This window comes from Carcharodon carcharias, chromosome 5 (genome assembly GCF_017639515.1).
Source record: "Carcharodon carcharias isolate sCarCar2 chromosome 5, sCarCar2.pri, whole genome shotgun sequence".
Lineage (NCBI taxonomy): Eukaryota > Metazoa > Chordata > Chondrichthyes > Lamniformes > Lamnidae > Carcharodon > Carcharodon carcharias.
This window is the reverse complement of record NC_054471.1, coordinates 145,503,449-145,521,077: the sequence shown is the minus strand read 5'-3', so window position 1 is coordinate 145,521,077 and position 17,629 is coordinate 145,503,449. Positions and strand designations below refer to the sequence as shown.

The following is a 17,629-nucleotide window of genomic DNA, read 5'->3' as shown; positions in this document are numbered from 1 at the left end:
ATAAAAGGTTGGCTTTGGAAAAGGAAACAAATGGTAATGGTCGATGGATGCCCTTGCGAATGGAAAGTTGTCTCAAACCACTTGAACATCACATTCCACAGTGCTTGGTGTTGGTACCTTTGCTGTTTGTGTTATATATTAATGATTTGGACGTTAACATGGGGGGCACATTTGGGAAAGTTGCAGATTACACAAAGATTGGCCGAGTAGTGGATAGTGTAGAGGATAGCCATAATCTCCTAAATGATACAGATGGATTGGTGGAGTGGGCGTTAAAGTGGCAGATGGATTTTAACATAGAGAAGTGTGAGGTCATATATTTAGGGAGGTCAAACAGTTACAGGGAGTACACAATAAATGGGAATATACTAAGAGGGGTAGATGAAGTGCGAGATCTAGGCATACAGGTACACAGGTCCCTGAAGGCAGCAGTTCAAGTAGACAAGGTTGTAAAGAAGGCATATGGAATGCTCTCCTTCATTGGCAGAAGTATAGAATATAAAAGTAAAGATATAACGTTGGAATTGTATAAGACACAGGTCAGGCCACAACTGGAGTATTGTGTGCAGTTCTGGTCACCACAATACAGGAAGGACGTAATAGCTTTGGAGGGAGTGCAGAGGAGGTTTACAAGAATGCTGCCAGGGTTAGAAAAGTCTAGCTATGGGGGGAGATTGGATAGGTTGGGGTTGTTTTCCTTAGAACAAAGTAGGCTGAGAGGTGACTTCATTGAGGTATACAAAATGATGAGGGGAATAGACAGAGTGGACAGGATAAAATTGTTCCCCTTGGTGGAGAATTCTAGAACTAGGGGACATAGATTTAAGATAGGTGGCAGAAGGTGTAGGGGGGACATGAGGAAGAACTTTTTTATACAGAGGGTAGTGGGTGTCTGAAATTCGCTGCCCAAGTTGGTGGTAGAGGCAGAAACTCTAAACTCTTTTGAAAAGTACCTGGATCTGCACCTTAAGTGCTGTAAGCTGCAGGGTTATGGGCCGGGTGCAGGAAGGTGGGATTAGAAAGGGCACCTGGGTGTCCTCAGACTGGCATGGATAAGATGGGCCGAATGGCCTCCTTCTGCACTGTAACTTTTCTATGGTTCAATGGTTCTAACTAGCTGAACTGTGGTTTGGCCTTTGCATCACGTTTTATTTTCTCCCCTTAAAATGGTCTGTGCTGCTCAGAGTTCTCACTGCCTAACTATCTGAATTGCTGTTTCCAAGGTTAAATCTTCCTTTGCTTGCCTGAGGCCAGAGTATGTCATTTGCTACTCCTATGAATATTCTGTCTGAGTTTAGATTTTAATTCTCCGTATTTGCAACTTTCTGCCATCCTATACAGACCATTGATGAATGAATCAGCTGGACTCATTTGTTGCATTTAGCACTTTCAAGCATTTTATTGCTTCATAGATTAAAATGTCAAATGGTGTTAGTACTTCTTAAAATTTAGCAGATTATTCATTGATTCACTGTCTTGCAATCACGTCATCCACAATTGGGTCAATTGAGTAAAGCAGTGTGATAGCCTGCACAGCTGTTGGCTTTCTGTCTAATCCTGAAGTGATGCTGTATCTTAGGAATCTTCTTCTCCAAGGTCTCCAGTTATGTGATTGATCTGGGCCTTGGATTAGTCCGAATTGATTTAGAAGTGTGGGATTCTGACCCATGGCTAAATTTTTAAAAGCGTAGGTTCTGTTTTAAGAAGTTGCTGAAATTCAACACAGCGCTGCCATTCATTTGAAGACAAAGGAATTTACCCACACCTGCCAATCTTGGTGGGCTCCCACTGCAATGGCTCTCACGCTCAGCCTTGAAAAACTTTTAATCAGTGGCTGCTTTGATCGGATAGCTGCCGGCTTCCTTGTTTCAGTGCAATGCTGAAAACTTCAAATCCTGGACTTTGCTGGTCTTTCAAGCTGATCCTTTAACAGCAAAAAACGTTTAATTTTTTTCCCATTTCTGAGCCAGCTCAGATGCCACATGACCGGATGCCAAATCAGGGATTTCACTTTTAGCAATGGGTTTTACAAACTGCATCGATGGCTCTGAATTATTTCAAGATTTCTCAAAACTTATTGTACCCTGGCATTTAAAAGATTTGCTCACACCTGCTTGGGCAGCTAACTCTGTACTCTGGGATTTGACACTGGACTTCATTCTATGGAGTCTTCTGCTACAATAATGAATCTGAAATTTCTGCCTTCAGCTTCCAAGCCTTTTTTTGGTGCTTTCTTCTGGTGATTTTTCTTCTGTTCCTCTGCTTCTGGAGCTTCTTTTCAGGTCAGACTGCTTTGCTGAATTATTTTCTCAGTCTTCCAGCTTTTTAGTTTTTGTCTGCATATTCTACAAGGTGCTGGGTTTTTCCACAAACTGCCAATATGTTATAGGGTGTTGGATATATTTTGGTAGGTCTGAAGAAGCCTTTGTAGCCATTTTTAATGTTAATTGAGAGTTATTATTAACTCGTAGAATGCTCTATAAATATCTAGTACCGGGTACAAGTTAGTAGCTGTGGGGGTGGGGTGTAGTCATGGGGTGGTCAGGGAGTGGGAGAGTAATTGAGGGGTTTGTCAGGGTGGGGGGTGGTCAGAGGTATGGCTAGGGGGGAGGGTGGTGGTAGGGGTTGGGTTTGGGAGGTAGTCGGGGGGTGGGAGCGAAGCTGTAGTTGGGATTGGTAGAGGCAGTCGGGAGGGCTGGGGGCATAGTTGGGTGCACCAGTGGATTGGAGAGGTCAGTAGTATAGTTTCCCAGGAGTTAGAAATGGTTTTAATTCTTTTAACTTTTTCTTGGGAGCTAATCTGCGAAGACAGTTGGAGCCATCTGAAGTCGCTGATTTAAATCAGCTTCCTAGAGATCGGAAGCTCTGGGCCATTAGGTTGGATAACCAAATGCTTGATCAAAGAAGATGGTTGTAAGGAGTGTTTTGAAGGATGAAAGCAAAGTAGATAGGTGAAGAGGTGTAGGTAGGGAATTCCAGAGTTTAGGGCCCAGGCAATCGAAGAGAGGCCAGAATCAAAGGAATGCAGATATCCTGGAGCATGTGGAGCTGGAGCAGATGAGAGACAAGGAGTGTGCAGTGACATCAGTGTCCTTTTCACTTCTCAATTTCTGCATGAGTCAGCATCTGTATCCCCTTATTTTGAAAGATTTTTTTAAAATTATATAACAATAATAGAAAAGCTGCTCAGGGAATTGTATTGTGTATATTTAGTATTTTGCACTTTTATAATACAAAGTTAAGTGCAATTTTCATATTTTGAGCTACCCATTTAACTAAGCGCACTGCAAAACACACTTAACATATGATGGAATGTTCAACAAACACGTCAGTTCACAAAGTGTCTCAGGACATCTCGGATATGGATATCACTATATAAGTTGACGGCAATACAGGAATTACAAAGAATCACATACTTCAGCAATTTCTAGCTCCTTGCTGGTGCTATTGGGATGAAGTCCATTTTTTTCCAAGGTTTGAAATAAACATTTTGCCCTAGTAACAGCCAACACAGACACATCTATACAATTCTTTTTTGCACTAGCAGAATGGTGAGGCAGTTTATACAGTGGTATCCACAAAATACAGCTAAGAAAATATAAGATAGAAAATAAATCCTTCCAAAAAATTGTTATGCTTGTTTTCTGTATTCATTGTTCTTTTTGAATTAACTATATTTTCTATTGTTTTTCTTTGGAAGAGTCAGCTTCGACTACTTTACTTTGTTAAAAAAAAAGGTCTGAATATTGTCATGTAAGGATAGGATCAAGAAGTTGCTGCCAGCGGCAAAGATGAATTGCAATTTTCAAATTTTGGACCAGATGAACACAAGTATTACGATAAAGTTTCATACTATAATACAAAACTCTGAATTAAAAAGCACTGTATTTTGGCAATTCCAACATGGAAAGAGTGAATATATGTATGTATATCAAATAATTTGGTATGAGCAAGTGAATTCATCTCAACTTTCAATCTGAATTACACAAATTTTAGTATCAAAGTACAAAATACTTATTACAAGCCCTATTTTTGCATAAAAAGTCAGCAATTAAATGCTTACACATTTGTTTATACAAGAGCCAAGGTGGATATTATAAAACAGATTATGCTAATTTATTACACTTCATACATTTATATTTTCATGTACATCAAAAAAACTTAACCTTTCATTATGGCACTAAGGTCAGCAGCTACAGAGTGGTATTTAATGTTTGACATATAACTAACCCAAATATAATCAAATGTATCAATATGAAAATTCTGATATACTAAGATTCCTGAAATGAGCAAATTATCAAGTTCCAAGTTTGTTCCTCAGCTAGCCAGCGCTTCTATCATTTTTTTGCTGTGCATAGGTTGTTACAAACAATGTTTCAAATATAAAAAAAAATCTTATCCATGTTTCAACATATGATTCCAATCCCATACAATTTAGTTAGAAATCTCTCCTATGGAATTCTTTGGATTACAAAAATGGCAGTTTAACCAGTTTGTAATCACCTTCCTTTACCTCCCACATACCTATTGTAATATTACTCAGAATGTGTTTCTTAATTCTTTAGAGTTGATTTTTAGACTCTTTTCTTGGCTATCCTGGATTTAATGCAGTATCACAATCATAATTTCATGGCAACAAATACAGTTTTCACTGGAACAAGAACCGAAAATGCTGGGAAAACTGAATAGGTCAAACAGCATCAGTGGAGAAAAAAAAATAGCAAATGTTTCGTGTCCTTATGGCTCTTTTTCAGAGCTTTGCTTTTATCTCAGTTTTCAGTGGAAACTGTTTGAAATGCTTCCCTCTACATTAATGTACTAAAATATGTTTTTTCATAAACTTGTGCTCCCATGTGGAGCTTTGTGTAAGAAGCACATTAAAGAATTTGGATGCGGAGATCAGTGACTTTGTAGGATCTTCCTTCTACATGAAAACATTTTAATCCTTTAAGTGTTCCAAATTATTTGAGATCAGAAGCTTTTATTTTTTCCCAGATAAAGTTTTAACTGTAAAAATAGAGATGTACAAAAGGATAGAATAAGAATCCGAAGAGTACAGAAGGGGATGAAGATGGAGGAAGCTGTAGAGACAGGGTGAGTTCATGCTGTGCACAATTTGAAAATGTAGATGATTTTAAATTCAGTGCAGTAGGTAATAAGGAGCTACTATAGGTCAGCATAGACAGGAATAATGGGCAAACGGGGGTTAGTGCAATATTTGATATGAGCTATATGTTGACCAGCTCTGGGTAGAAACAGGCCAATTTCCTCAAAAAAAAGCAAAAAAACTGCGGATCCTGGAAATCCAAAACAAAAACAAAAATACCTGGAAAAACTCAGCAGGTCTGACAGCATCTGCGGAGAGGAATACAGTTAATGTTTCGAGCCCGTGTGACTCTTTACCAGAACTATGGAAAAATATAAAAAGAGGTGAAATGTAATCTAGTCTAAGGGGGTGGGGGGTGGGACAGGTAGAGCTGGTTAGAGGGCCTGTGATCTGTGGAGATTGCCAAAAGATGTCATGGACAAAAGGACAAAGAGGTTTTGACGGTGGTGATATTAACTAAGGAATGTGCTAATGGTGATATTAAGGGTAGAAAGCAGGACGAGCAAGGTACAGATAGCCCTAGTGGGGGTGGGCTGGAGGGAAGGGATAAAAATAGGCTAAAAGGTAGAGAAAAAGCAATGGATGGAAATGCATTTAGAAATAATGGAAATAGGCGGGGAAAGAAAAATCTATATAATTTTTTGGAAAAAGGGGGATTGGAAAGGGGGTGGGGATGGAGGAGCGAGTTCATGATCTAACTCAATATTCATTCCGGAAGGCTGTAAAGTGCCTAGTTGGAAGATGAGGTGCTGTTCCTCAAATTTGCGTTGAACTTCACTGGAACAATGCAGCAGGCCAAGGACGGACATGTGGGCATGAGTGGTGTGCTGAAATGGCAAGCAACAGGAAGGTCTGGGCCATGCTTGCAAACAGACCAAAGGTGTTCCACAAAACGGTCACCCAGTCTGTGTTTGGTCTCTCCAGTGTGGAGGAGACCGCATTGGGAGCAGCGAATGCAGCAGACTAAATTGAGGGAAGTGCAAGTGAAATGCTGCTTCACTAGAAAGGAGCTCTGAAACAAGTGCCCAATTCACACCCACAGGCCAGGGATGTAACTTAATTGAGACCCATATCCAGCTTTGATCTTGGGTAGGCACGTCACTGACAAGGCGTGGATTATTGGACCAAACCGAGAATCTCTCCTCAGTTCATTTGAGAATGAGGCATGATTTGTTGCCTGATCAGAAGGGGTTCAAACCTTATCCAAAATGGTGCCTAAGCCCTGATTCTGCAAATGCTGCCCACAAACCCGACAAACCCACAACCACTAATTTTGCTGAGGGTGAGGGGATGGGAGGGATGGGTGGGGGTGGGGGCTCAAATGGGATCGGATATGTTTTGCTATCCACTGTTCACGGAAGCAGCGGCATGTGTAAGCATGCAACTGCCTTCACTCGCAAGCAATTTTGGTCATTCAGCATTCTGAAAAATTACTTGTGGGCTTTAGTCTTTTGAGAAAAGTTTTGGGCAGGCAGTGAAGAACAAAGTGGTGGTGACAGCATCAGCAGGTGCTCCCAATGTGTAGAGGGCACCACCTAATTTCTCTAGCTGTTTGTTGACTCAAGCCTGAGCACTATTATTATAGAATTAGTGCTGCTTGGCTGCTTCCATGGCCTACCATTGTTACAGTGGGGGGGCTGTAATCTCACAATTTGATTGATAGCCCCAAGTGATTATAAAGTGATTAGTTCTCTGTGATGTGCAGCTTTGAATACAAATGTTTGTTTTTATCTGGGATTAAGTGCTTGAAGGTATTTAAATATATTGATTGGCTTTTTATCAATATGAGTGTTTTTTAATATCAAGTCTATAACAGATAATTTGAACTGTTCTTTATTTCACCTCAACAATGCTCCTGAGGACTGCCCATGGCAGAGATAGGTTGAGATGACATGGAGGGAAATGGTGTAGAGGTAGGTTCATAGGTTGGCTTGAGTTGGCATGAAGTTGGCATAAGGACCATAAATGGCTAGGAGGATAAGTGAGGGTCATGGATTCCATGAATTGGTACTAATTTGTCATGGAGGGCATGAGGTGCCATAGAGCTGGGTAGAGGAGCATACATTGGCATTCAGGTTAGTGAGGTCCATGGGACATGGATAGAGGGAGATAGCTTGGCATGGAGCATATAAGAAGCCATGGGGAGTAGGTGGGGGTCATGAGTTAGCATGGGTTGGCATAGAGGGGCATGGGGAGTGTGTGCAGTCTGTGAGGGGTGAAGGCTATAGGGATTTTTTTTATCTTGTTGTTTCTGTTACAACTAGGACGAAGTCTCAGAAAACCGATACGGGCCTATTAAACAGCTCGCCTCAGCACCTGGCAGTCCCAGTGTCCGTATAGGTGTCCCTACACTGTTTCTGGCGGCAATGGACCTGACTCCAGGTAGCACAAGCCCCATGGAACAGAAGCCCAACCATTTGGGGCACTTTCTCACGAGTCGGGTTTTGGAGTCAGGAAATTCCCCAACTTGATGTTCCTAAATCAGGAGCAAAAGTTCGGCCTTTGGTCTAAAGTAGCTTGGGCTGTGACCAGGAGCAGAAGTCAGAGTGAAAGTATTGAAATAGTGTTTTGGAATTAAAGGCACATAGTTGAGAGAGGACGACAAATTTGAGAGCCTTAGATGACGTGTGGATGGACCAATAGTTGGAGATGATGGGTGGGTCAAGGATTAGCTTTATGAAGAGAGGTGATGATGCTGATTTTGAAAGAGAATGGGACTGCGGCTGAGCAAAGAGAAACCTTTGCAACATTGACAAGCATGGGGGCTAGGAGAGTTAGCTGAGTGTTCCGGAGGTAAGAGGGGAGAGGATACAGGTGCCAGGAGGTGGACAGCACAGAAATGAGTACCTAGGGTACAGTGGAAAGTGTTCACAAATTAATTTCAAATCTGAGGATTCCACCCTCTCACAAATGGGTTAGTGAACATTTGCAAAAAAAAAGCTGAAGTATGTTTGCTAATATGTTTTGTTATGGTCCTTGTCAAATGACTCATACAACATTCACAGCTGAAGAATGAAATGAGTGATTTACATTTGATTTCTGTCATTTTACATCACGTGTTGCAAACTTAATAAACAAGAACAATTGAAAATATCTCCAAGTATGTGACAAAAGTGAATAATGATAGAACCAATTCAATTTGACGTCTTCCCTAATCAGCTATTTTCACTCTGGATCTACAAGCTGCAATGAGCAACTGGCTTCTGTTTTCTACAGTAGCAGAAGGAATTTAAAAGAAAATTTTATAGGCATCATCAAGTGCGTTGTATAATAAATATAATCTCAGGAGTAAACTTATCTTTAAACAGCTTCCAGAAGTTAATTGTCACAAGATAGATTTTTGTCTGCATTGTCTAGTTGCTAATCTGGTGGAATGAATTGTCCACTCTTTTCAGGAATCAGTAGAATCAAAATTGGAGCAGTTTCTACAAAGGGCTGTATTCCACACTGTCAGATTACTGTTCAGGTGGTGAAAAGACACAGAATTCTTATAAAAAGCGTATTTTTTTCTATAAAAATTGAATATGATAGTTTTCAAATTTCGATTTAAAAGATGTCAGATTTTTCCACACTGGGCCAAAACAGTGATGCAATATCCAAAGATAAATGATTGTTAAATAACTAAAATAAAAATATAGGTAAAGGGATCATGTAAATGCCACAACAATGTGGAATCATGGGAATTGCTTGATTACAATATAAATTGAACAACAATGTTAGATTAAAGCACGTGAAGCACAATGCACCCTCATTATCAGAAATAGATTAAACTTTCATCTCAAGGTAATCTTTTTGAAAAAGCAAATGCTTTGTTTTCATCATATACTCCTTATGCTACTTTCTTATTGAAGTTTTAGCAAAACCTTTAAAAAAAGCATAAAATTCTACGGTTACTTTTGTATTATAATTAACTCCTATATTTTCATTACATTCTTCCCCTTTTAGTTCAAAGTTGGGTGCTTCAGTATTTCTGATAATAAATTTAAATTTTTATGTTATTTACATTTTTTATATTATTTACATTTTATTTGAAATTATTGAAAAAATTCCAATGCAAAAAAAGACTTTTAATCATCTAGATTGTTCCACTAACAAATATTGTAATCTCAGAAAGTGCACATTTTAAAACTGATGTTCTTAAGATTTCATTAGGAGATTGTAAATGATAATAATAATAATAGATAAAATAAATTTCATGTGTTCGCGATGGATGGAGAAGATATGGCCATTCAGGGCAGAGTTCAGAAAATAGCTTTTGCTTCTGGAGGTTTCAATCAGCAGAAAAGGCACCAAACAATTTCACAATAGTGAACGTAAAATCATGATAGATTCAAGAATCAGAGACCTTACTTGTTCACAAGCCACATTATAAGGTTAATTCCATACCACTAATACAATACCTTGTATGGTGTAGATGTAATATATGACAATGGGGTAGATGTTCCACAGTGTGTAAAATTCAAGAAAATGTTTTTTGAGCTGAAGTTTCATAATAATCCAGAGTTTAGTAAAATAAAACAAATACCTTCAAAAGTATTCACAGGGCAAAATAGCCTAAACTAAGCAAAGAGCAACTGAAATAAACAAGTATAGAAACAATGCAAAATAATATTTATAAAGTCATGTTTGAAGAGAATAGATATTGCTGTAAAATCCAATATTATAACTTACAACATGTAGAACGTTTTAGTGAATTACAAAGCAGTAGAAGGAGTACGTACAATTTATGGATTCAACTTAAAATCTTGTCACCAAATTGGACAGTCCCTGAACCTTTATTTTGTAGTCAATAAATATACATTTATATCTATTTCTTTGTATTCTTTACCAAATTTAAATCATTTCTTCACATTATTAACTTTAAGTGAGGGGGAACTTTTACTCCATTGTGCAGTTATCACTTTTTTTTTTAATCCAAAGATTTCATTTGGAACAACTGATTACTTCACTTACTTCAGTGTGTTTGTTCCGAAACTCAGTAACTTCAAATTTTCAGAAATGTAAAACTATATCTATGCAAAAATCATACAAAAATAGGTAAACAGACAACAACAGATATCACACTGATGAGATGAAAAGTTTTGGCAGTCGTCAGGAGCAACAGAATCTCCACCAAACATGTGATTCATTGTCATTTCAAAAGTGGAAAGGAACTGATTAAAAAATAATCAAGATAAAGAAATTGAATTTAATCCACTTATTACTTCAATTCAGTGTCTTCTCTGAAGCTATCATGCTAAATAAAGCACAGGGACAGACCACTAGATGCGGTAGAATAAGGTATTTTTCAGATTGAGAAGGGGTTCAGACTGCAGATAAAGTGAGATTAACCAGATTGCTAAGCAGTTCCAATGCAATTTAGTATCACTGCTTGCATCTATAGGACTGAAATTTCCAAGAATTGCACTAAGTGCGCTAAAGTGGGCGGGTAAAATGGAGTCCCACTCGCCTTATCGTCCTGAGCCCACCTCATTATTTATTCACTCCTGAGAAACATGCCATTTACATGGCGGATGGGCTTTCATTCCCCCGCTCACCATCACCTTGCTGCTGCATCACACTGGCCGGCATCTTTAAAAGGCAGCCGCCAGCAAAGTGCTTATTGTCACCAGCTCACTACCGCTGCCCATGAGACATGGCCAGCAAAGGGTCCCTCGAGCGACTGCTGAATGCCGTGTAGGCCCATCAGGATGTGCTCTACCCCCACTCTGGCTGCAGGATAGGCAGCAAAGTCACCAAGGTGGCAGCAGTGGTCAGCGCCAACACCCTGCAGAGGAGGACAGCCACCCAGTGACACAAAAGGGTGAATGATCTCTTCCATTCCACCAGGGAAAATCACTCTTTTCATCACTCCCAACTCACACACTGCCAAACCCATCACACATCCACAGGGCCTTCACTCACTGTCAGTGCAAGGGACATCACTATTCAGTCTCTCACACACACCTTCATTGTCCTCAGCCCGCCCATGAGACCACTCATGACCCACACAGGCCAGGCATACTTATCATCTGGCCCAGCAGGCATCCTGATACACTCTCCCCATCTCTATTCATGCAGGCCAAACTGGCACACGACAGGAGGGAAAGGTCGCAGACGGTGGAGGGGTGCCAGAATTCGAAAACAGAGCCTCCAGCTGGCTGGTTATGACCGGGACCATTCCTGTGCTGACAGTGAGTTCGGTGCTATTCTATAAAGTGACAGAGAACCATGCTGTGAGTGATGTGTCCTCGTTCACAGGCCACTGCCATGCACTAATTATCTCCCCTTGCTTTCGCAGGCACATCTGCCAAACAGCTGACAGAGTCTATGACCCAGAGCCTCCAATCATGTCCCAAAGAAACCTCTGAAGAGTAATCAGAAGGCACCCTCCATGAAGACCCATCATGGCACTCACCCACATCCTCCACCAGCACAGAGACACACACCCGGTGGGACATAGCTTTAGAGTAGCCTCGGGATCACAATCTGGTGAGCTCATTGAACTTTCTGATCCACTGCAGCTCCCCAGCATTTAGAGAACTGCTGGAGGCCAGAACGTTACTGAGTCCGAGTCAGATGACGAGCCCCTGGACTCGGTCATGTCACAGTTACTGAAGCTGCAAAGGCAAGCTCAGGAACATCAGGAAGGATGTTCGCTGCACTCCTCAGATTGCAAGGCACGATGGAGGTGTCTGTCCTTCTTCAGGCTGAAGTGATAGCGCTGGCATTGCAACATACCGAGGTCAACACTGGCAGAATGGCGGCCATCATAGAGACCTTGGTCCAGGATGTCACTCCTGCATTGCTGCATTGGCTTAACTCTATCGCTAATACCATAGTTCGTTTCCAACAGTGTGTACGTGAGAAGGGTACTGGGCAGCTCGGTCTCACTCCAGCTCCCCCTTCCGCTCACTGAGTCAACCATGGGCTCATGGGCACCCATACATGTGAGGATCCATTGGGTCTCCTCACTGCATATTGTCATCATCCTCCACAATTCTGGCAGCTCTGAGGGCCTCCCAAGTGCGCCTGCCTCGTCTGGCCAGTGTGAGAGCCTCATCCCCATCGTCGTCACCACTGAGGACCCCCTCACCCTCATCCCCGTCGGTGTCCTCCTCATCGGAGGAGACATGCTGCTCCTCCATCTCCTCCTCAGCCAGCCCCTCTCCTCGTTGCAGCGCCAGGTTGTAAAGGGCGCAGCAGACGACGATGATGCGTGACACTCTCTATGAACTGTATTGCAGGGCTCCACCAGACCAGTCCAGGCACTGGAGCCTCATCTTCAGCATCCCGATGGTCTGCTCCACCAAGTTGAGAATTGCGGCATGAGCCCCATTATAGCATCGCTCTGCTGCAGCCTGAGGCTGTCGCACATGTGTCATCAGCCACGGCCTCTGCAGGTAGCCCTTGTCCCCAAGGAGACAACCCTACAACCTCTGTGGACCCTGGAAGACTACAGGGGTGTACGAGAAACTCAGGATGTAGGAGTCATGCGCCCTCGCTGGAAAGTGTGCGCACACCTGCAGGATGTGTTTCTGGTGGTTGCATACCAGCTGCATGTTCAGTAAGTGGAAGCCCTTGCAGTTGATGAAGTCCACTGAGTGTGGCGACAGAGATATGAGCACCACATGAGTGCAGTCAATCATACCCTGCACCTGTAGGAATCCCGAGAACAGGATGAATCCAATGGTTCTTGCATCCTGGTTATCCCAGTCTTCGGTGAAATGCACAAAGTTGTGTGCCATGGAGAAGCCTCCATCATGAGGCTCCCTCTTAGCAACTTAAAAAAATTTGAAATAAAAAATGGTCACAGATGCTGAGTTACCTTTGTGGATGGGAGATCATGAAAGGGGGTATAGTGTCTACAAACCAGTATGCTGGCTGGTGATGCAAAATTATACACTCACCCACCTGCGTTTTTGCTTCCATATCAGGACAGAAATTCTGCCACATCTCTTCTGTTTATGTTCCAAACATATAGATGAGGAGAAGGAGGGGCTAGGATGGATCCCTTGCAGGTTCGTGAAGTGACCCTGCATTGCTGGACAGAGGAACCATGCAGGATAACAGTATCTGTTCCAGATTATCTTGCAGACAATTAAGTAACAGATTGCCTTGAATAAGGCAGTCATTTGTTTCCATTAAAAAGTAGTTTTTGCTCTCTTACATTAATGTAAGTAATGTATAACCTATGGAGACATCATAATTACGTATTATAAAATGATGGCTGACTTTGCATTCTGTATTTATGTAATAAAAGGGACCATAGCAACATGGATAAAATATTAGCTGAGCAACAGGAAACAGGGAGTGATGGTTAATGGTTATTTTTTGGGCTGGAGGAAAGTTTGTAATGGAGCTGCCTCGGGATCGGTATTAGGACCTTAACTTTTTCTGATATCTTAATGATCTAGACCTTGGAATATGGGGAGGCAACGGCGATGGTGGAATTTGAATTAAATAAAAATCGACAATTAAAAGTCTAATGACGACCATGAAACCATTGTCAATTGTTGTAAAAACCCATCTGGTTCACTAATGCCCTTTAGGGAAGGAAATCCACTGTCCTTAACTGGTCTGGCCTACATGTGACTCCAGACATGCAGCAATATGTTTGACTCTGAAATGCCCTCTGAACAAGGGCAGTTAAGGATGGGTAATAAAAGCTAGCCTAGACAGTGATGCCCACATCCCATAAATGTATTTAAAATAAATAAAGAACAACTTCAAAATGTGTGGACGATATAAGACTTGGAAGCATTGTAAACTGTGAGGAGCACAGTGTAGAATTTCAAATGGACAGAGACATTGGTGGAATGGGCGGTTAGGTGGCAGATGAAGTTCAATGCAGAGAAATGTGAGGTGATGCATTTTGGTAGGAAGAACATTGAGAGACACTGAAGAAGGTGCAGGAGCAGAAGGTGTCTATGTGCATAAGTCATTAAAGGTGCCAGGACAGTTTGAGTGAGCAGTTAATAATGCATACAGTATCCTAGACTTTATTAGTAGGGGCATAGAGTAAAACAGCAAGAAAGTTACATTGAACTTGTATAAGATACTAATTAGACCTCAGCTGGAGGACTGCGTATACGCCTGGGCGCCTTATTTTAGGGAAGATGTGAAGGCATTGAAGACAGTGTAGAAGGGGTTTATGAGAATGGCTCCAAGGTTGAGAAACTTCAACTATGAAGATAGATTTGAGAAAAGATGGATGAGAGGAGATTCAATAGAAGTTTTCAAAATCATGAGGGACCTGGACAGAGTAGATCAAGGGAAAATGTTCCCACTCATGAAATGATCAAGAATGAAAGGGCACAGATTTAAAATAATTTGCAATAGAAGCTAAAACAATATGAGAAAAACTTTTTCACACAGCAAGTGGTTAAGACTGGAATGCACTGCCTTAGAGTGTGGTGGAGGCAGGTTCAATTGAGGCAATCAAGAGGGAGTTAGATGATTATTTGAAAAGAAATAATCTGCAGGGTTACAGGGTAGGAGAATGGCTCTAGGTGAAATGCCCATTCAGGAAGCCAGTGCAGACATGATGGGACAAATGGCCTCCTTCTGTTCTGTAACTGTTCTATGGCCAGAATTTTCCAGCCACCCCACGGCAGGGCCAGTGAACCTTGAAATCTCCATTCACATTGGCAGGACTGGAAGATCCCAATGGCGTGAGGGGTTGGAAAATTCCAGCCTATGATCCTGTGATTTAGTAATAGAACATTAAATTGTAGGCTAATATTTAATTAACATCAGTGGCATCACTAACACACACAGCAACTATTCAGAAAGTATGTGATCTATTGTTTAAAACTGCAAAGAAAATTTTAAGCCTCGATTGTGAAGACAGAAACATACAATATTTGGCCATTGACCTTGCTTTCGCTTGTCAGACGGGAATAGGGAAATGTGATCTGCAGATCTATGTGAGTGGCAGCAGACAGCCGCAGATGATTTTAATCATGGGGCGTTATTAGCATGCCATTTGCTATCTTCCCAATTAAAATGAGAGTGAAGATGACATGTAACTGCTGCCTGGTGACTGGCTTTGGGTGTCAGGAGGCCATTGCTAAGACCTCTGTAGTACCCATCACAAGGTAAGTGCTCTGGGACGGGAATCTTTGTCAGAGGAGCAGGGAGGAAGTTGGGGGTGGAATTGCCCCAGGGGTTCCATATGGGAATAAGCATTCCTTCTCCTCTTGACCCAAAGGAAACTAAAAAAGCTTTACTTGGTTGTCCCTCTGCTCATTCTGGCAATGATTCCCAGCAGGTTTTGCCAGGCATGGAAGCCACCACTGGGGCCTCGTTCAGGCCTCAAGTTTAAGTGGCAGTTTGCATGGGGCTTATACGATGTCATCAGAGCCTGGTCCGCATAATTGAAAATAATAGTCTGAAATTTATAACTGCAGCTAGCCAATTTGGAATGGACAAGGAATGATAAATCTCCTGCTTCATTCTAACAACCTCCATGGCTCTGGTGGGTGTTAAATTTAACCCATTGCATCGGTGCTGGTTATTTGATAAGCAGATAGGAGTTCAAAGTACCTGTAATAAATGGTAAAACATATTTGTTCGGTTTCAACTGGTGATTGAGTCTTGCTACCAGCCAAATCACAGAAGAACTTTGTTAGAGGCTGTAGAGCTGAATTGCAAGTCAGCTCATTCACTTTATTTAAAAGATCATCGCTACAGCAACTTTGGTGCTCAAGGGTCAATGAGTATAAATTCTAAACAAAGCATTACCACGCTACTCAAATTGGATAAACAGTTACAGTGCTTATAAATCATTTAAAGTTATTTTCTTTAAACCATAATGTAAGTTGAATCACATTTCTCCAGTTAAAATATTTGATTGGCTATACAATTTGTTTCAGGACACTTTCTCCTTAATTTCTAATAAAGATTATCCTTTCTAATATTTTTCTAAAGTGGCAATGGCAGGGGAAAGACAATGTGAAGCTTCTTTAAAATAAAATCATTCACCTTGGAAAGCAATTACACTTTCCAGCTCAAGTCAATTTAAGATGAGAATCTGATGCTCAGAATTTCATTGCTGCTGTTTCAGAAGCATGATGAATTTTCACATAATCAGGAACAATGTAAGGCTGTAGAGTTCTTTTTGGTTAAACAAAAGAATTAATCAAAAATATTTTCTGTTGGAGAAAGAAGTCAATTGAATTCTATAGATATTGTTGATAAACCATGATATTTACCAGTGACATGTTTAAGAGTTCAACCCCAAAACCATTTCTCCAAACTGGAACATGATCTATATTTTCGATGTTGTTTTATATTCTCACACGCTTTACATAAATGTTCAACCCAGAAATGAGGCATCCTTACTGTGTAGTATTTCCTCCATTTGAAGTATTGCATGTACAAGTCTTTATTACCATCCAGTTTGTGCAAGTAATCCACAAGCTCTTTGGCTGAGTGGAAATCATCCACATGAATGAAAGAATCGGCCGGAATGTAATTTTCATAGTTTTTCCTAGATGGCCCCAAGACCACAGGTACGGTGCCAACACGCAAAGGATTGTAGAGCTTTTCAGTTATGTAATCTTTATGTATTGAATTCTCAAAGGCAAGGTAGAACTTACAAGCAGCTATGGTAGGGATGAATTGATTATCCTCCAGACGTTTCCCAAAGGCTCGACCGTAAGTGCTGATGTTAATGTATTTGCGGAATTCATTGTAGTACTTCACTCTGGCATGATTAATGTTCCAGTGGCTTACAACCCAACACACCAGACTGCTTTTACTAGGCAATTCAAAAGCTAATGGAACTTTGTTCATTATCAGAGATCCATAAGGCACTTCGATATCTGAACCCCACCGATATGTCAAGGTCAGGTTGAAGAGCTGGTCAAGTCCAGGTTTTTTTGAAGCGAGGGTAGGTGACTCCAGATTCATCCAAATCCATTTCTGAAAAGTTGGCCGTGGCTGCTTGGGCAGATTGGACAAGTCTCCACTTATGTCTTGGTGATGGAAAAGGACCGCGTGGGATTTGTTATAGAGGTTCCTATCCGCAGTCAAGTGACAGTCATGGATGTTAACCGTTGATTCACAAGAACTCAGTTCAAATTTCTGACCAAAAGGCCAAAGCCAAAGGAGCACAATAGTTTCATCCTCTTTAGCACCTGTCACAAAGGGTTTTTTCACACCAAGTGCTGATGTGGCAGATTCCAATGGAGGATAAACCCAGATGTTAGATGGTTTGACATAAAGCAACAAAATAGCTAAAAAACAGCCCAAAATGGTGAAGGAAATGAACAGGATGTGGAAAATCCGTATACTAGGTGCTGGTATCATAATGTCTCCTGTAAAGGAAAAGATGAAGACTATTAGGATCCTGGGAGCGTAGCTCCTCTTCCACTGAAACTGCATCAAGATCCAGAACATTTGAGCACAGCTTCCCTAATGGAATGAAGAATATTTACATTGGAGACATAAGAGAGAAGGTAAAGAAAGTGGAAGAGGGCCAACCTTAAAATAAGAGTTAATTTGAGGAAAGGAGTGAACAAACAGAGTGAAGAAAAC

General features: G+C 41.1%; 1 protein-coding gene across 2 annotated transcripts in view; it reads right to left on the bottom strand.

The window, feature by feature from the left end:
* Nucleotides 1–15,716: 15,716 nt before the first annotated feature.
* The window catches only part of LOC121277638 (4-galactosyl-N-acetylglucosaminide 3-alpha-L-fucosyltransferase 9-like), a 143,981-nt gene continuing 142,068 nt past the window's right edge, over nt 15,717–17,629 (bottom strand). For both annotated transcript variants that reach the window (XM_041187224.1, XM_041187223.1), the window contains one exon: nt 15,717–17,409. In XM_041187224.1, coding sequence (XP_041043158.1) covers nt 16,322–17,401 — 1,080 coding nt within the window. In that variant the 5' untranslated portion in view covers nt 17,402–17,409 and the 3' untranslated portion in view covers nt 15,717–16,321. The remainder of the gene's footprint in view (nt 17,410–17,629) is intronic.